At 47.1% G+C, this 21,786-nt stretch overlaps 1 protein-coding gene across 1 annotated transcript in view; it reads right to left on the bottom strand.

The window, feature by feature from the left end:
* The window catches only part of LOC138526989 (putative E3 ubiquitin-protein ligase UBR7), a 213,777-nt gene that overhangs the window by 78,421 nt on the left and 113,570 nt on the right, over positions 1 to 21,786 (bottom strand). Inside the window, exon 7 of the mRNA XM_069637960.1 lies at positions 15,533 to 15,741. Within this exon, the coding sequence (XP_069494061.1) occupies positions 15,533 to 15,741 (209 nt within the window). The remainder of the gene's footprint in view (positions 1 to 15,532; positions 15,742 to 21,786) is intronic.

Here is a 21,786-nt window from a genome sequence, read left to right as displayed (position 1 = left end):
CATTTTCTAAGAAGAGCATCAGAACTTTGACGTTGTCCATTGACTTAACCTACCCTTTCTCACTAAAGGCAGCCATCTGAACCCATTGGCTTTGGCAGTGCTTGTTCCCTCACATGTTTTAAATGTTAAACACTTTAATGCTGGGATAATAGACTGCATGCATCCCTTTGGAAGAATCTAACTGATCTTCTAACCTATAAGTCTGTTCTGATCTAAAGCCAACCTTTCCTTCCTTGAAAAACTCAATATTGCAAAGGTGATACTATATAATTTATAAATGCTATACTGACCTCAAATGACGTCACCTCCGGGCACTGGAACATGTGTAACATATCAATGAATTACTCACCTGCTTACTTGTTGACTTTTGAATTGAATCCCAACTTGGAATCAATGTTACAGATATTTACTGCTTTTTAAAGAATGCTTTAAATATCGGTGTATAAAGAATTATTATATAACTAAGCATGTAAGTGTTTAATTGGATACTACTTGTCTCATTGCACAGCTCTACAGCTCACATTACCCCCCTGAAGATAAGCCTGGCTGCTCAGTCACACTACCAATTTGTGTAGTGCAGGCTTATTTTATTAAAAGGTGTGTTACCTAATACCAAGAGATAAGTCTTGTGTAGTCCCACACCAGTTGGACTGCACTCATCCTTACCCAACAGTGGCAGACAAAGGGCAGGAGGGTGGAAGACTCCCTCCCACTTCCTGCCTACCCAGAAAATCTAGTGTGCGTTAGGTAAGAATTAGTGCAGTCGCAATGTGAGACTACACAAGACTTACATGCTTGGTATCAGGTAACCCACCTTTTGCTATAGGTCGGTACTACACAAGTTGGTAGGGTGACTGAGCAGCCAGACCTATTTCAAGGAGGGGTAAATGTGAGCTGTAGAGCTGTACAGATGAAATCAGTCAATACAAGTAACCAAGTAACGCTTACACTCGCAAGGTTTCAGTTATAAATATATTTATAATACACATCAAGTTTTAGTTGAGCATTCTTTAAAAAGGGCAATTGTTTCTAATAGTCAAGCAAACTTTGGAATCACTTTACAAAGTCAATAAAGTTGGTAAATACTCTGGGTATGCCAATACATTTCTCCTACACCCTGAAGTGGCGTCAATAACAAGGATAGTATTGCATTTATCTTAAAACACCAATATACTTTTTAGATTCTGGGTTTCAGGAAAGAAAGGTTAAGGAAATAGAAAGGTTAGAACATACTTTCTTTTAATGTGAAGACCGTTTAATCATCTAATGAAATCTAGGTAATCCTTTCCCAGCAGTAAAAGTGTTCAACAAATTACAAATTGAGGGCACAAGCAATGCCAAAGTCAAAGTCAATAGATTAGGAAGGGTGCCTTTAAGGAGCCTGGACAGCCAAAGTCAATTGGACAAAGCCAATGGTTCTGAAGCACTTCTTAGATAAAAGTCTTAGTCAGATAGTGAAGGAACACAAGAAGCCTGTGCAAGGGGAGTTGAAATCAACTCACAAAAGATAAGCCAGTGCACTTCCAAGTGAGAAAACACGACTTAAGGCAATAAGGTAAGTACCCCAACCCCCCCTCCCCCCACCAAAAGTACCTCTGGTTTTTGGTCCAGCTGGATTCTGTCTTGCTACAGCCGAGCACACCCTTGTTCCTGGGCCTCAGTGATGGGGACAAGAGGGAGTACATCTGGCATGCTCCTGCGCAGTAACCAGGGAAAGGACTTCAGCAGCTAAGAATTTTCTTCGATGCAGCAGCTGTTCGCGGTTTCAGCGCCTCGCAAACAGCAGGGATGCAGAACGAATATCCCCGGTTGGACTTTACTTGCTCCCTCAGTCCTGGAGTCTCTGATCAGGGGTGGGGGTTGGGGCTCTGGATCAGGGATGTCCTGCTTCTGGAGTGTCCTTGGGAGGCTGCTGGAGCTTTTGGCCAGATTAGTCCTGCAGAAAACATTGCACACTGTTAGGGACACTTAACCCCCTGGCATTGGGCTACTGGAGAGGCACAGCAAGTCGGGGACTGCGCCAAAATGGAGTTATCGGGGCAAGTTGGTCCCACCAGCCCAAGGGCAGAAGTCATTCCGTTCGAAGCTCCTCCGATGTGAAAAAGGAGGTTGACACAGCAGCAGGGCTTCACTGTGCACTTCGAGGGCCAGGAGGTTGCAGCGGGTTTCTCTTCAAAATTTCTTCTTTGGATGTTTCTCCCAGTGGTCGACTGCCTGTAGTCCCAAGAACCTCACATTTTAAGCTTGCTCTCATTCATTCACAGGCCTAGGCTGTCAATCACCCAGCAGGTTGGCTGTCCTTCCCGGACAGCCAGACGGCCAATCAAGACGGTTTTCATACAGGCACACCAAGAGACAAAGGACAGGGGAGTTTCTGAACCTTCCCTCACTTCCTGTCCTTCGACACACTGGAGCCAGGGGCGGGCTTCAGGGCTGAAGCCCGCCAAAGGCATAACACACAAAGGCTCAAACATGCCTCAACGCACAGAGGAAAAGCCAAGAAGGACCTCACAAACAGAAAATGTTGAAAAAATGGTCACCCATGGGTGCTGTACTCCAGCTAAGGGTTCAGCCTGCTGTAAAAATGCACACTGGTAGTCAAAAGTAAACCACTGCCACCGGCCATTTAAAGTATTGAGGGTAACAAAATGTTACATGAGAAAGTAGGATAAGGGGCTACTAGATTAACCCCCCCCCCCCCAGCACTCCACATAAGAGGGTGTGTGCTGGACCTACAAAGTAAAAAGATAAGTAGGATCAATTTCCCCTTTACTATTCTTGGGAACAGTAATTCACCAAGAAAAGGTATTTAAACCTTAAGAGAAATTCAAGGGACTTCTCAGTGACACTGCACGAAGGGTGCAGTGTGTCACTATACACAGCAGATACCAAAGGAGTCAGACTCCAACAGTGAAAACATAAAATCCTAGTCCAGGAAAAATACAGGAGGGAGTGATAAAAAAAAAGGTCCCACTCACTCAGAAGTTGAAATTAAAAAGTACTAAGTCCAGCAAAAGAGCAGGGGGTCTCTAAGGGAGGCGGGGGACTAGCACAGAAATGAAAATTCTCCCCAACAGCGGGCATACCTACTGGTTCCTGTTAGGGCAGTTTTTCTGAAAGGATGAGGGTTTATTAAAACCATTCAACTGAGGCAGTACAAGACTCCACTCTTAGTATAAGGCTGCACCACCCGAATTCATGGTAGTGTAAACAGAGTAGCCAGGCTTATCTTAGTAGGGAGAGGGCTGTAGAATCAGTACAAATGAAATTGTAATACAAATGGTCCAAGGAAACACTATAATAAAAGTAGGCCCAGATACATCTAGGGGTAAATCAGTATGATTACACATTATATGTAATCACAATTATAAAAACACAACACTATGCTTGAAGGTGCACAGACCAAAGCATAAACCTTATTTGGAACACGTAACAGTAGTTCTAGGGAAGTCAAACCTTTTCATACATATTCAGTATAGGTCACACCCATTCTTGGGGAGTAAAAACCAATGGTTACTTTCAGATTACATCAAGTGATTCAAGGGTAGTAGACCCTACCAGTTGTACAGTGACGCTTAGTAACAAATCACAGTCAACTGGACAGTACACGTTTTGTGAATAGTGGAACACAACCTACAATTACGTTTGTGATAGGACACAGCTAACTCAAGGTAGGTAAGACCCATATACTTTTTCAAGGAGCCATCAGCAACTTCGGGCGCCAAGACTCTTTTTGTGTCAGTTTAAACAGCACAGGGAAAGCAAAATCCAATGTTACACTTTACTGAAGGACTCAAAATTATTCTAGGTAGGTAGAACCTAATGCAGACTTCTGCACAGGCTAACAGCAAGCCAGGGGAAGCAAGACCCAGTTGGGGGACACTCATACCCTAACAGGAATAATCTGGTGAATCCAACACATTACTTTTGGGGATGAGACGTAACCAAATCACAGGCGAGTAATATACCTTCACATCTATTTTCTATTAGAATGGAAACATGGTTTCTAAGGAAAGAACGAGGTTAACCATACTTTTGAGAATAGTGATCACACATCCAAGGTAAGTAATAACCTTTTGTCACTGTTCACTCTTAGAGTTACAGTTACCAACAAACTCTTTTTCAAGTAAGTAACATTTAAAACACTTATTCTCTTTTCTAGGCAAAAGGCCCAATCCTTAAAAAGTATTTCCCTTATTCTTGGAGCATGAGTGGCAGAAGGAAGAGGGTGTGGGGGGGACACTAGGATCTAGTGACCAACAGACAGTGTCAGAATAGGTTCTTAAGTAGCAAAAGTCAAGCGTTCCTTAGGAAGGAAAACAGGTGAGTATTGTACTTCTTTGAAGCCCCTGGACCCTCCTCGAACTCTAGAAGGCACCCTAGCAGGATTCTAGCAGTGGGACTGGGTGCACTGGATGAGAAGCCTCCTCATCACAGAAAACACCCCACAACTACACAGGAATCCCAAGAGACTTAAGGCAAGTACATAGCCAAGCCAACACAGTAACTCAGCATGGAAGAAGATTGTGCAGCAGAACTACTTCAGGATCTGCAGCCAAAAACCCAGTCAGTGGATTCCTTGTCATGATGACTGAAAACAGGACCTTGGAAGGGGACTTTGCAGCAGGGTTCAACGGAGAACGTTCTAGGCAAGGTTTTCCTTGCGGTCGAATGCGGTTCTGTGGATTGGTGCCTTTTACAGGAGCCCAGAAGACAGAAAATCGTGGTTGAATTCTCGTACTTACAAAGGTCAAGCACTCTAGTGAGAGGACTTTGCAGACTTGATTCATGCCTCTGGAGATATACCAGAATGCCCAAGAAGTTTCAGCGAGATTCAGAAGACTGTGCACCGCACAATTGCTCAAGGTCCCAGGGTATTGGGGTATTGGTGTATTGCAGCCCTGCAAGGTCGCAGTAAGGCGTGGAATGGCTCAAAATGCAAGTCTACTTGAGTCTAGGGCTAACCAGGCTCTAGGTCGGGGTCATCGTTTGAGTTCCCAGGTCGATTGGAAGGAAGGGCTACACTACAGCAGGCTCAGGTTACACAGCAGGCTTTCTGGTCGCTGGAAATCATCTCAGCCGCTTTTCCTTCATCATCCTCTTCAGTTTCGGTGGTTGACTGGTCTTCAGCTTCCAGGTTTGCAGTATTTAACAGGAACTACAGCACAACCTCTATTCTCTACCTGCATTTTACAACAAGGGGCGATCTGGTTGTCCAAACATGACAGCCAGCCCCACACTGGGATTTTCCCCCATTCAGGCAAGGAGGGAGACAAAGGGCTGTGAAGTTTGACTCCTCCCTCGCTTCCTGCCTTCACAGACAGACTGGAGCCTGAGTGGGGAGTCCAGGGGACACCTGCTGAAGATAGATATCACACAAAGGAATTTCCCGCCCTGGATGTCAGGGGAAGGAACAAGAAAGGACAGGAAACACTAAAAAGGCGAATAAAGAAGACAGGGGCTATTTTGGTAAAATGAGCACCCTTACGTGCCTTTAATGCAGCTGTGAACACAGCCCGCGGTAAAGGTGCACCAAATACATACAAGGTATCACTGACACCAGCCATTGAAGATAAGCTTGTCACTAACATAATTGTTACAGTTTTAGTGTGAAAGGGGATACATTGCATCTCCCCAGCACTCCACATAAGGTGGGGTATACTGGTTTCACCAAACAAATTGTAAAAGGGATCCAAAGAACCTTTCTACCCTTGGGAACTGTAGTTCTCTCAAAGGTACTCAGAGAAAGTTTAAAAAGGGGAGCCCAGAGGGCATCCCAGCCACAACATGCACTTACTGCCAAAAAGTTGTTAAAGAGGACAACTTTAAAAAGAAACTGGAGAGTCTAAAAACTGCTACCCATAAAAAGAGTAAAAGATTCTGTGGGTGTGGCAAAAGAGGGGTATTAAAGAAAAATAACCCACCAGCAAAGCAAAATGTTCGGGGGTTGGCACAGGTCAGGACGATTTACCAATTCTATGATAATCTTACCCAACAGTTCCCAGCAAAGGCAAAAAACACAGACATCCCCCTTCCAGAATGGTAGAAGGGCTAACAAAGAACAACCACCCAAGTAATTGCAAAAAAAGGTGGCCCCAAGTTGGTACTGGGTGCCCCTATTGTGCACTGCCGAAGCTATGGACATAGCCTGCGGTATAAAAGAAATACACAATAGTGGTAGAACGCGTCCAGTGCCACCAGCCATAAATAGGCGATTGTCTATGTGACTAAAAAGTCACAGGAGCAGCATCTCATTGGCACTCCACTGAAGGTGGTGTGCGTCAATCTCTCCGACTATACAGTTTGGGAGAGATACTAAGTCCCCCACTATCCTTAAGAACTGAAGTTTACTTAAGGATATAGGAAAATAATCTTAAAAGAGGACCATAGGGTTCCCCAGCAACACTGCCCATAGGGAGCTGTGTGCTGCAGTATTAAAACACTGATGCCTTTAAGAGCTATGGAGCAGACAAACTCCATAGTACAGGTAGATCTACAAAGAATAGAGTTCCAAAAGACAGAGCCCATAGGAATGAGTGGGAAAAGGCTCCACTCATTCAGGATTAAAAGATAAAGGTCCAGAAGTCCAGCAAAAAGTGCTGGGGGCCTCATGGAGAGGGGATGAAGCACAATAATGATAAATCTCGCTAATAGTATTGTACTTTCTTGGAGGGCTGAAGTTGGGGCACCCCAAGTCCCATTGGGGTGAACCACCGATTGGGCCCTAAATTGATAAACTGTTACTTGCCTGCAAGACCTGAAAAAACCTCCAGACTGCTCTGCCTGCTGCTTATTCACTCCTCAGGCCTTGGTCACTGGACCCCAGAACCCCACCGCCCCTGACTTAGTATAGGGATGGCCTTTTAAAGATTGGTTAAGCAGGGGTTAACTGAAGCTGGAAGAGTTGCCATTAAGTATTAATAGTTTCTCTCACGTGTGTTGCTTTACATTTGATTTAAAGTTTGCTACCTTTTATTCTACTGTAATATTACTGTGTGTATAGTACATACTTACCTTACTTTTAGATCCTTGGTGTATATAAAATAAACACTATTTTTATACAACTTCTAGTGTGTCACTGTTACCTAAAACCAAGTTGTTATTTAGCAATTATATAGTGCTCTATATATCATTGGTAGGACCTCAAAGCGCTGGTAGGTTGAACACCCTCTGGGACCGTAGTCCAGGTCAGTTGAGAGAGTAAGGTGTCATAGGGTGATTGGGTGCACCAGTTGTGTGCAGCTGATGCAATTGCCTGATGCTAGCTGCATCCTAGCATTAGGTGTGGTCTGGAGGATGGACACCAAGACTGGGTTCTGGCTGTGTTGGGCCTGTGTAGGATGCATGTGTGCAGCTAGGCCGGTTTGTCATGGGATGTAGCTGCGTTTTATTAGAATGAGGTGTTCATGGGGCAATGTTTGTTTGTGAGCAGCTAGACGGAAATTGATAGAGGGGTGTAGCTGCCCTCTAATTGTGTGTTGTAGAAAAGAGTAGAGAGTAAGCATAGTGATATGAGAGGTGAGGTAGTTCGCTATTCTGGATTTCAAGCGTGCGTTTGCTTAATAGTGACTTCATAAGCATATTCAGTGGCGTCAATCCTCGGTATCTCATTGAGCATTTGCCATCTGATAGTCGCCTTAGATGGTCGTGGTCGGCATTACGGAAAGAGCCACGTTTTTAGAGCTTTGCAGAAGGTTATATAGTCTTAGGTGTGTCGAATATGTGGGGGGAGTGAGTTCCACAGAGTTGGGGCCAAGGTTGAGAAGGGTGGATCCTCTGATCCTGACAGAGTTAGAGGTTGGAATCACTAGAAGGAGGGCAGTGCTTGATCTTAAGGTTGGAGATAGAGTTTCATCTTTTCTTGTAGGTACATTGGGCCGTCTTGCACACTGCTCGGTGAGTGATGCATAAGGTCTTGAAGAAGGTGGCCCTTTGTCCGACTGGGAGCCAGTGGAGGGTTCAGAGAGCTGGAGAGATGTGGTCTCTTTGACCCAAGGCGAGGAGCAGTTTTGCGGCTGCGTTTTTTGGCTCTTTGGAGTTTGTTGAGTTGGTATGCCGGAGCTCCTAGGTATAGGGTTGGCATAATCTAGTCTCGTCATGACAGACATAACTGCGGAAAGTCTGTTTGGGTAGGAGAGGTAGGGAAAAATGTGTCTGAGAAGTTTGAGGTGGTAGCAGCAGCATTTTGACAGAGAGGGTTAGGCCCAAGTCCATAGTGCAGCCTAGGTTTTTTACTATATCGGAGAGGAGATGGGGGGTGGGAAGGGGCATGCAAGCAGATGTGGCAGAAGGGCAGTATTGCAGCACACCACAATTTCAATTTTTTCAGGGTTCAAAAGGAGATGGTTTGCCATCCATCAGTGAATATTGCGGAGACAAGCTGGGATCATTTGGGTATCGGGAGCGTAGTTGTAACTACGTAGGAGATGTGCGTGCGGATGATTCCTGGTAGAGTGGCCATATAGAGGTTGAACAGGAGAGCAGCTAGGCATGCGCCTTCGGGTACTCCAGTGTTCACCGAGCGAGCAGTTGAGACAAAAGGGGAGGAGGGTTATTTGTTTCCCGTTGATAGGATATATGATAGTTTATGATATGATAGTTCATTTATATAGCGCCTATACACAATGTGTTTCAAAGCGCATCAAGGCAAACGAGGGAACAGGGGAAAATACAATGACATTCTTACAGGCCATGAACATTAAGGATGTGAAATTAACTATCGTACGTGAGGAAGGAGGGAATCCATTTGAGAGCAGCGGATTCCTAAGGAGTGGAGGCGGTGAAGGAGGATTGAGTGGTTAACTGTCAAAGGCTGCAGAGAGATCAAGGAGAATCAGTGCTGCCCAGCCTTGTCAATCTACAGTGATCGTGATCATCCCAGATCTAGATCAGAGTGGTTTCTGTTCCATGTTGCAGTCTGAAACCCGATTGTAGAATCCAACTGTCTCCTCGACTCTCACAAAGGAGTTGAGCTGGGAATATGCTGTCTGATCAATGAGTTTCGCGAGAAATCTGGTGTTGGAGATCGGCCTGTAATTCTTGGGGTCAAGGGATGCCTTTTGTTTTTAGAAGTGGCTTGGAATGCGCTATTTTGAAGGCCTCAGGGAAGATACCAGAGGTGAGGGAGTCATTTAGTATGGTTCTCGTATGTTCTCCTGTGCAGGTAGAGAAAGTTTCCTTCAGGACAGGGGCGGGAGGGACCCAGAGGTTTTGCTGGCTGATTGTAGGTTAAGGAACTCTTTCTGGAGATGGGTTTGAAGCAGTCAAAAGTAGGGAAATTGAGGGCAATGGTGTCGGGGGGGTCGGTGATGGGAAGGGGGAGGACAGTTTGGTGTTAAGGGTTGCCGTCCTGTCAAGTATAGTGTTGTGGAAATGAAGGGAGATAGAGTCGCAGACTGATTGTGTGGGTGTGGATTAGGTAGAGGTGCACGTGGGTTTCACGAATTCTGATATGATCATGTGGAGTTCTTTGCTGCGGTTGCCACAGTTGAGAATTTGTTTATTGTGATAGGCTTTTTTGGCCTTTTGGATTTTTGGATTTTTAGTTACAGTGGTGCAGGGCAAACATGGATCTGCGAAGAACGATTTTAGATGCTTGCCATTTGCAATCGAGTGTTATTTTGTTTTTTGGCATTCCTCAGGTGGGGCGTGCATAATTTGGGGGGACTGTCCTTTGCGCAAGGGTGTGAGGAATTAGTGAGTCGAAGCCAGGAGTCGAAGGAATCGATGGTTAACGGTCTATCCAGGGGTTTGGGGGTATGGGCAGCATTGCAGGGGGATGAAGGAGGGCTTTGGCTAGGTCGGGAAGGATCTTGACTGTAAGGGTGGGGGGGGTGGGGGTGTATATCAGAGGAACTGTAGGAGGAGGGGCGGTTGTGTGGATAGAGAACGGGATGGCATAGTGGTCGGTCCAGAGCAGTGGTTTGAGGCGGGAATATATAAACCAGGTCATGGGAGCTGAAAATTGCATCAATGGTGTGCCCACCTGAGTGGTTGAGCGCATCAAGACTGTCAACCAGCGGATTGAATCATGGGGATGTTGGGGATATCGAACCAGATATTGAAGTCTCCCAGGCGTGTAAGAGAAGGGTGACTTACTTGAATGGTAGCTATTGAGTCACAAAGGTTGTTGGCGAAATGTCGGTCGTATCCAGAGGGTCTGTAGAGGAGTAGGAAGCTGTGGGTGAAAGTCAGTGGTAGTGCGAGTTTTACTGGAAGGTATTCACAGGAGGCGATGCTTGTCTGGGATTCGACAAGTGAGTCGGAGAAATGTGGATTGAAGAGGGCTGGCACTCTCCCACCTCTGAAGGGTCTATTGTGGCGCCAAGTAGCTGGGTGGGAGGGCGGCTAGAGGCAAAGTCGTTGGAGAACCAGGTTCTGGTGATAAAAAGGAGGTTGGGCTTGTCAGAGGATAGGCGGTCAAAGATGTGGCGTCTGTTTCTTGCTACGGAGTGGGTGTTAAAAAGGATACATGTGACTGAGGGGAGGTGGTTTTCGTGATGCTCTTCGCAGTGGGAGCTTGACAAACATGGGTACCTGGTGGGGCTGTGGTAGGAACGTCCAGGGTGGTTGAGGTGGGGTACGGGAGGGGCTGGGTTCCTGTGGACTTTGAGTGTCTGGTGAGAGGGTTGCATCGATGCGGGGTGGGAAAGTAGGCGGGTGGAGGTAGGGATGTGAGAAGAGGGGGGTCAAGGGGGATTATGAGGGTTTGAATGGATCATGTGAGGTGTGGGAGTTTAGGAGGGTTGATTTTGGACTGAGTCTGGAGGGCACTGGGGGTTTAGGTGTACAATGTGAGAAGTCAAGAGAAAGGGGGTGGAAACTGGGAGAGGGGAGTGTTTGGGGGTCGGGGAGGGAGAGGCCGGGCTGAAGCAGAAGTGTTGAGGAGTGGAGGGTTGAGGGGAAGGACCATTCACGTTTTCTGCATTTTGTGGGTTTTGGTGCCACAGGGGTGTGAGAGGGTGTCAGAGGGGGAGGGAGATGAGACTGACGTTCCAGCAAGTGTGAGACCAGCTACTTTCAGAGAAGGGAAGGGAAATGGAAGTGGGGGAATGTTGAAGGGGTCGAGTAGGAGTTAAGGGGAGGGACAGGGCGGCATGGAAGGTTGGTTGAGAGGGTGGCGAGGTCCCCAGTGGGCTAAGGTGAAGGGAGAGGGCAGCATGTGAGGTTGGATTAGAGGGAGGGGAGTTCCTCAGTGGGCACAAGGATGGTGTGGAGGTGGATTTGTGCAGTTTGAGAATGGGCATGGTGTATGGGTGGGGGGGTATCAGGATGTTCTTATAGAGGGAGAGTGGAAGTCGATGTGAAAGGGTGGGTTGGGGGATGAGTGCTTCAGGAGGCAGGTGTTTGGTGCTGGATGAGGTATGATGGTAGGAGAGTGGGTGGGCGGCGTCCGGGTGTATTGATGTATGGGGTTGGGTGGGTAGTGGTTTGTAGTACTCAGGGGATTAATAAAAAAGGGGGGGTGTGGTTGGGTGCTAGACTAGAGCGCAGGCCATGTGCTGCGAGGGGTGAGTCATGGGTGGGGGGGCGGGGTGTGGTGCAGGGAGGCTAGGGATCAGGACGGGTCACAGAGGGGGTATTTGACGAGCTGGGATCTCCATCTCGGGGCATGCGGGGAGGAGGGCAGGGTCAAGGGCGGCATCTAGAGATTGATGTAATAGTAACAGTAGATCCAGTGGCCCTAGATGTACAACCCGTGTCTAGAGAGGGCAACAGTGGGATGGCAGTCTAGACACAGTAGCAGCGCCTAAAACATAAGCAAGTAAAACACAGTACTATCTTAGACGGCCCTTTCTAGTTGCGAATCGAACCAGCAAGAGCAATTCTAGTTGTGCAGCGTATGCAAGTATATCACAGTGCCATCTTGAGTGGGCACTGTGATTTACTTTAATCAGACCAGCAAGAGAAGTTCACGGTGTGCAGCGCAGGCAAGTAAATCACAGTACTATCTCAGTGGGCACAGCCAAGTAAATCGCATAACTCTCTAGGTGAGAATCAATGCAACTTTCTAGGTGAGTCAGTCTAACAATTTCTAAGTCACAGTGGGCACTTTCTAGATGTGAATCGATGTGACAAGAACGAATTCATGAGCGGCAGAGGCAACTAAATCACAGAAATATTACAGTGTGCACTAGATATGCATCAATACAGCAAGAACAGTAAGCGTGACCGGAGCAGGTAAGTAAATCACAGAAATATCTCAGTGGGCACCTTCTAGATGTGAATCAAGAATAATTTCTAAGTGTGCAGGACAGGCAAATAAATTACAGTACTGTCTCAGTGGGCACTTTAAATAATCAGTGCAGAAAGAACAGTTTCTACGTGTGCAGCACAGGATACATTGCAGTATTACCACAGTGGGCACCTTCTAGATGTGAATCAATGCAACAAGAACAATTTTCTAACAGTGTGACACATAAATCACATCTCAGTGGGCACTTTCTAGATGTGAGTCAAGGTAACAAGAACAAGTTCTAGGTGAGCGGGACAGGCAAATAAATTTACACTACTATCTCAGTAGGCACTTTTCAGATGAAAATCAAGCTAACGAACGATTTCCAAGTCACAGTTGGCACTTTCTAGATGTGAATCAATGCAAACAACAATTTTCTAGGTGTCCGGCACAAATAAATCACAGTATTCTCAGTGGACACTTTCTAGATATCAATCAGGCTAAGTGAGCGGGACAGGCAAATAAATTACAGAACTATCTTTCCCCTGTTCTCCTCAGACGAGGTTTCTAGACAGGTCTGATCTATGAAAGTCTCGTCAAAACAGGACTACATGGAAACCCTGGCTCCTGCTCTGGCCAATTTCTGCAACCACTCCTTCGCCAGTGGAATCCCCCCCCCGGCTATCCTCCAATCTCCATCACTACTTTCCTGGACAAACTCCTGGAAAAGCTGGCCCTCTCCCAACTTAACCTCTACACTGAATCTGTTGGTTGTCTTCATGACCATCAGTTTGGCTTCAGAGCTGCCAGAAGCACGGAAACTGCTCTCCAGAACATCTGTGAGGACCTGCTCTCCATCCTTGATTCCAACACCCCCTTGGTGTCCTTATCTTACTTGATCCCTCTTCTGCCTCGATACGGTCACCCATACCATCCTGCTCAACCGTCTCCGTGATAACATGGGTATCACCAGTCAGGCCCTGGCTTGGCTGACTTCTTTCCTCTCCGATCGACCCTCCCAGGTCCAACTTGGGTCCTTCCTCTCCTCTATCTCTACCTGTGGTGTTCCCCAGGGGTTTAACTTCTCTCCCTGGCTGTTCAACCAATACCTGGCGCACTTCTTGCCCACCGCATTGCCCTGTCCCAACTTTCAGTGCTATGCGGATGACTCTGCTCATTTTCCGGCTACCTTCAGCCACCTCGTCTCCTTCTGTTTGCTATCCAGGAGTAGTGTGCCGCCAATGATCTCTGCCTTAATGCCAGTAAGACTGAGATTCTCCTCATCGGCACACCCGCTCCCTCCTTTCCAGTCACTCTCTGGCCAGCCCCTTGACCCTCTTCCTGCTCCCACCTGCGAGGCAAAAAACCTTGGGGTCATCTCTGACTCCACTCTCCTTCTCTCCTCATATCTCCGACGTCTCCAAGAAGTCACTACCAGCTGCATCTCAGAGGTAGTATTCCTTTCCTCTCCTCCCAGAAGCTTACAGTCTCCAGAGCGCTGGTTCTCTCTAGGCTGGACTACTGCAACAGCCGCTTTCTAAATCTACCCGCTTCTACTCTCCACCCTCTGCAACTCATCCAGAACAGGACTGCAAGATTGTCCTTAGCCTCAAGCCCAGGGATCATCTCTCTCCAGGACTGAAATCTCTGCACTGGCTCCCAGTGGCTGCGAGGATTAAGTTCAAAACCCTTTGCATTGTGCACAAGGCCTTCGGGGGCCTCAATACCTTCAACTCTCTTCCAAAATATCTTCCTTCTCGAGCTCTTCGCTCATCCTCTTCCAACTCCCTCAGGGTCAGTCACTTCTCCAAGCAACGAGTGGGTGGTAGATCTCTTTCTTCGGCTGGGGCCTCCCTCTGGAACAGCCTCACTGCCTCGCCAAAACTAGAGAACCACCTCCGGTTCCAGAAGCACCTCAAAACCTTCCTCTTTGCTTCTGCTTTCTCTCCTCCTCTCCCCTGCTGAATTCCTAGCTGTAACTGAAACTGCATGCCTCCCTGGCAACTCCTGCACTCGGGGACTGTTTCTGTATCCCTTCAGTCCACTACCAACACAGACACCCGATGTCTGCACTTCCACCAGCTGGCTGCACTTTTATGTATTGCTGTTTAATATTCTATTTTTATTTTTTGGTTATCGATCCCATGCACTGCACTGTCCCCTCACCTTACCCCTCGCCCACTTGCGCTTTCCCCCTTCCCCTGCAGATGCGCGATCTCAATGACACCTGGCCTAGTAGGATTGTCGCTCTTCCCTTTGTTCTCGCTCCCTTGCCTCGTCGCACCTTGAAACACGTGTGTATAGGCACGTTATAAGTGCCATATCATATCTCAGAGGGCACTTTCTAGATGTGAATCAATGCAGCAAGAATAGATGTGATCCAAGTCAATTTGAACAGCTCCCCAAGGTGTGACGCAGGCTAACATTTAGAGTGCTAGGATAGTTTGCAACGTGGCAGGGCTTCCAGGGTCGAGTGATTGGTCTACTCCGCCACAGCTACCTTGGCAGTAGCTGCTGGTTGACGGCTGGCCACTGGCTTCCCCTGCTGACACCTGTAGACACCTGTAGACACAATATGGAGCCGCTTCTGTAGGAGCCGCCCTTTGCCTTGGGGACCTTAGCTGCAGGAGCTGCACGGGCAGAGGGCTGCCCTGGGAGGGTCGGTTAAGAGCAGCGATCTGACCCATCAGGGGAGGGGCAGCTGGCTGGGAGGAGGTTGCAGAAGGAGACACCGAGAGGGACAGGCTGCAAGGGTGCACGCCAAGACTCCGCACAAGATTCTAAATACAAATATCAAGGTCCCAGGAGGTTCAGAACATCAGTATACTCACCAGGTAAACCTGGGACCAAAAGTGTATGCTTTAAGTGCTGTGTGCATCACTGCAGCCCTTCTCCTTCCTTAGGCTAAGCCTGGCTGCTCAGCCATTGCTACTAAACCTGTGGATTAAGAGGTGTAACCCCGTCACCTAAGCTGGGATTTTCAAAGTTCTGTCACAGACCATATCCTGTGTAAAACTCCTGAACAGTCACTTCCACACAAAGCAAACTCTTTCCTGCCAGGCTGCTCTGAATCTGCACTAGTGGACTCCCTCGTCATTTAACCCCGCTGGCCTATACAAGAAAACTGGTTAGATACCGGCCACTGCATTTTCATTTCTAGGAAGGAGTAATATTGAACTTGAGCCCTCCCAACTGGGCCGGTTCTGAAAAGCCCTGACAATAATAGGAGTGCTATTCACTTTGAAAACATTAATCTGGTTACTTACGACTCCTACAAAACAGCACAACTAGCTTGAAGCACCGTAAAAAAAAGAAAGGTTTCAAATAGTGAATATTGGGTACATCAATTTAGTTTACCTTTGATGTAGATGGACCATTGCAATGTCCAATCTCTCCCTTGGCCAGAACTTCCTCTGCTTTGGTGTCTGAATTTTCTTCAGAAGAAGCATTGGCAGAACCTGCTCCATTCTGAATCTCCATGCTTCGTGTTTTACAGTCATCTGCAACTTCAACATGGAGCTCTTCGCTGCTGGTATCCAGAGGGGTTATTTTGGTCACTGTTGGAACTAAAAAGAACCACCAAAATCAGAATATTTAACAGATTCTGGACACTTACATGAAATATGACAAACTCATTGCGGCAGATTTATGTAAATGACCCCAGTTAAAATTGTATAAGATTTTATTTTTGTCACAAGTCAAAGGTGAAGCTAGAGTTTCTAGTATTCTAGGTTTCAAAACGGGAAATGTCTTGGATCTATATCAATGTTAGATTTGTCCTGGCCTACGTGGAAACCTTCACCGACGGTCCCAGGATACAGTGAGTGCCCCCCACCCTGGCTCTAGTGTACTGCTTTGCTTGTGGGAACTGTCCCCACAAGTACCAAGATGCAGAGGGGTTTACTCTCACAATCCTGGTACTTTTGATGTGGTCTAGGGGACCGTCAGCACAACCTCCGCAGCGATCGCACAAACTCTAAATCCAGCCCCTGGGCTATGTGAGGAGGTGGTTCCTCCTCACAGCACAGGGGTTGAATTTCATTCAGTTTCAAGTCGGTAACACAATGTAATTTCACTCGCCGCCACAGCTACATTGGCTGCGGTGAATGAAAGAAGGTAGGTTTCTCCCTCGGTACTAGACCACCAGTGATGTTTTATGTGGAAGTGGGGGATGGCCCGCTCCCCCTCCTACACCAAATGGATGGGAGCATGCTATTTAGTGTTAGGAAAGATTCCGTAATTGTGGGTAATTTTCCTTCCATGTGGCAACCCCTAAACTTTGCTGTTTTTCACCTTGTTCTCGACTTTGCCAGAGAAGTGCAGCCTTCTGCCGCACTCCTCTGGGCTTTCGCTCCATTCTTATGGGGAAACTGACATGCCCTTAAGACAGTCAGTACCGGGAAATGCTGTTTTCCGTAGTTTCTTTTATCATGTTGCGGCTTTCGTGAAACATGACACAAGAGGGCACTGTAAGCTAAGTTACTGCTCTCTTGGGTCTCGAGCCTTCTACAGGCCCTAGATACTCTTTTTGGATTACTGATCGGTGCAAGTGATTCACGGACGGGAATGGTGGCAGCGATCGTTTGTGTTTTGAGCTCCTTTTGGCGTTTTAAGCGCGTTTCTCGCGCTTAGCCCAAAATGGTGCCCTGGCTCCCAAAATGGCCAGACCACGAGGCTCTTTTGTCCTGTCCGCTGACCGTCTTGCTCCCTTCACCTTCCCCAGGTCGAGCCGACCCAGGGCCTTCCTTATTTGGGCATGTACTTTCCCGCGAAACACGCTTTCGCGGGCTCCTACAGGCCTTGTATGTGCCTCCAGGATGTGGGCTGGGATGTCTGGTCCCAATACACATCCTGGGTGCCAGAGAGTCTAGGGTGGTGTGAATGCCTGGGACCACCGTGGTCCGTGATAGGTCCACGAATGGTGTGAGTGTTGATGAGCGGATCTCCCATTGGGTCCCCTCCGTTTTGGCGCGAAGGGAACCGTGGATAAGAGGGGGCTGGAAACACCACTACCAGGTCGATCTCCTGAGTTCTCACGAACGAAGGAACACAGGAGCCAAGTATCCTGCAACCACGAGGCTGAACCGAGGAATCGCTGGTGACCTGCTGAAGGACTGCTCCTCTGCACTGCTGTCGCCTTGTGAAACCCTTTTTATCTTTGATCGAACCAGAAGGCCTGTACTGGTACTTCGACCCTTGGAATAGCGGGAACAGCTATTCTCGGCATCTTCACCATCTCCTGCTCGTAAGCTTTCGGAAGTGTCTCTGGGCCATCCAGCAGGCTGACCAGCCTACACAGGAGTCTTGCTCTGTAACCGCCGCCAGGTTGTGTAGTATTTCTAGTCCTTGTCACTCTCACGATTCGTACACTTGGCGTTCCCAGGTCTGAAGTGAGTAGTGTACATTTGACTGAGATACACACGGCCGCTCCGTTGCCCTGCTGTGGTAACAAACTGTGCGGGTTCACTTCGTTTGGGACATCTTTTACTCAACTCTGCTGCTGCAGAATCAACACGACGACAAGACGTCCCCTGCTCTCCTGAACCTGCCAGCGACTGAAACTGACGCGGAGAAGCTTGGGTCTGCTTGCATCGGGGACCGGTGAGTAGCATAGCTAGGAACTGGTCGCCCTCCTGCAGGAGCCCATAGCTTTTCCCCGCTGTGTCAAAACAGCACGCCTTTCCGTACTCGCGCTCTGCTTCTGCCCACAGTGGAGGCTGCGCTTGAGTCGCGGAACTCTGTTCTTCTTCATTTGTGCACTAAACTGAACTGCCCGATTTCCCTCGAAGAGACTCCCCTTTTTGCCCGTTGGCACCAGCGTGTGCAGGTACTTTTGAGCACAAGGCTCCACTCTTCGTAGGGCTCGGACTTCCTTTTAGTTAGGTGCCTCTGAAGGCGGACTGGGTCTAAGCATTATTTCGCACTGCCTGTTTTCCTTCCCTTTTAGGTGGACTACACATTTCGTGCATCCAACGCTTAAGACTGGTTTGTATTTGTATATATATTGTATTGGTATGGTATGTGTTGGTTTACTAGAGTTGTATTGTGATTTCTTTACGGTCATTGTTTTAAAGGCCTTGGAATAGATGTGTATATATTTTTAATATAACACCTGTTTGGAGTAGTTTGTAAGTGTCCTTGCTTTGTGTGCTCATTGCGGGCTTTTATATTTTGTATTTTGTATTTATTTATTTATAAACCGCAGCCAGGCCTAGGGGCATACGGGCGCATAAGTTAGATCTGGTTACAGTTGCAATTGAAAGCAGTCAATAAGGGTTACGTTACATTGCAGTTACAGGTGGGTACAAACTTAGTCATGCAAATGCATATATATAGTCTAGTATAAGTACTAGAATTACAAAAGTGTGCCAGTGACAGTCGATCATGCTGGGATCAGGCGGTTATGGTGTCATAGATTCCATGTTGTGAAGCCAACACTTCGTGTTATGTTTAAATAGGTTAAATGAAGGTTCTGCTTGCAAAAGCGCAGGGATTGTGTTCCATAATTTAGAGGCTTGTACAGGGAAGCTAGCACCACCCGAGTAATGAAGTTTAAATCTCGGTATGGACATAGTGTTAGCTTGTGCTGCTCTAAGTGGTCTTGAAGAAGTGCGAGGTGTAAGTTGGTTGGTGAGGTAGGCTGGTGCAAGGTTGGCCCTGGCTTTATGTGTAAGGGCCAGAGTTTTAAGGGATATTCTGTGCTTGACTGGGAGCCAGCGTAGTTTGCGTCTGGTCTCCGAGATGTGCATCTTTTTGGGGATGTTGAGGGCAGATCTGATGGCATTATTTTGAATTACTTGCAGTTTGTTGATATTTTTGTAGCTAGTGCCTAAGTAAAGGGCATTACAATAGTCTATCTTGGACAGGACTAATGCTCTGGCAAGAGTAATGCAATTAGGTGAGGAGATGAACTGCCTACATGCAGTGATCAGCTTGCAGGTGTCAGCGGCTGATGATGCTACTGCGTTAATTTGTTTGGAGAAGGATAAGGTAGCATCGATGTAAACCCCAAGGGTTTTGGTGTTATTTGACACGGGGATGAGATTGCCATCTATGGTGAAGGATTTAAATGCGGGATTGAGATTTTTGAGTTTGGCGTGAGTGCCAAGGATGATCAACTCGTTTTTTTCGTCATTGAGACAGAGTCCATGATGTGCCATCCATGCTTGAATTACTGAGTAGATTTCATTAAGGGTTTTGCTGTCTGTTTCATAGTTCCCCGAGATAGGAATGAGTATCTGGGTGTCGTCCGCGTAATTGGTATACGTGACACCCAGATAGTCAAGGATATCAAAGAGGGGCTTTGTGAATATATTATATAGTGTCGGGGACACGCAGGAGGCTTGCGGGACTCCACAGGGTACTGGTGAAGGTTCAGCAGAATCAGCGGGAGAGAAGACCCTCATGGTTCTGTTCGCCAAGAAGGAACTGATCCAGACTGTGGCTGCGTCTGAGAAGTGTGCTGCAGTTTTCAAGTGGTGACAGAGTGTTTGATGGTTGACCAGGTCAAAAGCTGCTGACAGATCAAGCAATAAGAGGAGTGCAAGTTTACCATTGTCTTTCAGGATTTGGATCTGGGTAGCGAGATCTATTAATGCAGTTTCCGTACCGTGTCTCGGTCGGAAACCTGACTGCCTAAGTCCTAGGAGATTGTTTGATTCTAAGTAGGCCTGTATTTGTAAATAGGCTGCTCTATCCAGTATTTTTAATAAGAAAGCTACGGTTATCGGTCTATAGTTAGACGGGTTGGCTGGATCAAGAGTAGGTTTTTTAAGGAGTGGGATGACCCACGCATCTTTTAGGTTATCAGGCACTACTCCAGTTTTGAAGGAGGCATTGATGAGGTTGGTTATGAATGGTGCCAGGTCGTGCGCAGCAGCTTTGATGATCGGGGCAGGGCAGGCATCACCTTGGCAATTTGAAGGTTTAAGTTTCCTGATGATGTTTTCTACTTCCCAGATTGAGAGGGGTGAGAAGCTGAAAGGTTTACAAGTTGACTTAAAGGTAGGTGATTTGTTAGGTAATTGTTTGTACTCCGGGTCAGCAAGTAGCAGGGATTTTTTTGCGTTGATTTTAGATTGTAGGCGAGCTATTTTATCTAATAAGGCCTTCTGAATATTACTACACCATAGTGCATCTGTAACACATTTGTCTATGGGGGCAATGGGGGATTCTAGTTCTTTCAAAATCTTAAAGAGTTCCTTTGTGTTGGATTCCGCTTGTGTAATCCTTTTGTTATGTGTGTCCTTTTTAGCAATAAAGATGGCTTCTTTGTAACTAGAGGAGGCTTATTGGATGCTGTGGGATGTTTTTTCCAATGTGACTCTGCGGTTCTCTTAGCTTTGCGTAATTCTCTTAGCTGCGGCGTGAACCAAGTGTTAAGGTGACGCTGTGGTTTGGGTTTCCGCAATTTTAGGGGGGCAATGGTGTTCAGTGCTTTAAGTATAGCCTGGTTGTAGATATCCACCGAGACTGTGGGGTCAGCCTCTGAGTCGATATTGTTCAGGATGGGGAGTAGTATGGGTAAGAGTTTGTCAGGTGCAATATCTTTCTTATTTCTCGTGCTGGTAGCTGGGGCGATGATAGGCGCCTGGTGAGGTGTATTGGCTTTGTTAGAGAAGGTGGTTATGTGGTGATCCGACCAAATGCATGGGTCATTGGATAGAAGGTCAATAGAGCAATTGAGGTGAGTGATCCAGTCCAGTGTTCTGCCTTTAATATGAGTGGGCTCGTGAATAATGTGCGTGTGACCCAAATCCGATAAGGTGTTAGCTAGGTCATGGGCGTTAGTGTTCTTAGGGTCGTTAAAACCAAGATTAAAGTCCCCAAGTAAGATCGTTTGAGAGTTGGGTTTGGTATGACAATGCATTACTTACCGTAAAAGCATTTCTGATGGTTGTATCTGCTTAGATTCACATGCTGTGCATAGGTCCGACATCCAGTGGTCACTGCGGAGTATTGCATTTTATTTTTCGTAGTCGAAAAGGGGACGTCGACAAGGCGTGTCTGTAACACTATCCCTATAGTGACGTGCGTTGTACCCACAATCCCTCACGCGTCGAGGTCCCTCTGTTTGTATTTTTCTGCCCTGAGGGAGCCTTTTCGCCGTGAGTGAGTACAGAAAAAAGAGAAATATATATAGAAGGATGTCTATGTTCCTTCCATCCGAGCGGGGAGGAAGGGTGGGCGCATGTGAATCTAAGCAGATACAACCATCAGAAATGCTTTTACGGTAAGTAATGCATTGTCTTCTGATGTTTGTTAATCTGCTTAGAATCACATGCTGTGCATAGACTAGCGAGCAGTACCCGGAGTTGGCGGTGGGTTATGAGAAGGAACAGTAGAAAAAAGATGTCTTAATACTGCCTGCCCAACCTGGGAATCAGATCTAGAGTGTGCATCTAGACAGTAGTGTTTTGTAAATGTGTGCACAGAACTCCAGGTTGCCGCTTTGCAGATGGACTCAAGGGGAACATTTGCAATGAATGCTATGGAAGCCCCCGTGCCTCGAGTGGAATGTGCTCTTGGCTTGAAGGGTAGTTCTCTCTTAGCAAGAGTGTAACAGAGAGTGATGCATTGAACAATCCATCTGGATATAGTGGATTTTGAGA

The sequence above is a fragment of the Ambystoma mexicanum genome, chromosome 14 (genome assembly GCF_040938575.1).
Source record: "Ambystoma mexicanum isolate Mex_15411 chromosome 14, UKY_AmexF1_1, whole genome shotgun sequence".
Classification (NCBI taxonomy): Eukaryota; Metazoa; Chordata; class Amphibia; order Caudata; family Ambystomatidae; genus Ambystoma; species Ambystoma mexicanum.
Note: the sequence above shows the minus strand (reverse complement) of the source record. Positions and strands in the feature narration are given on the sequence as shown.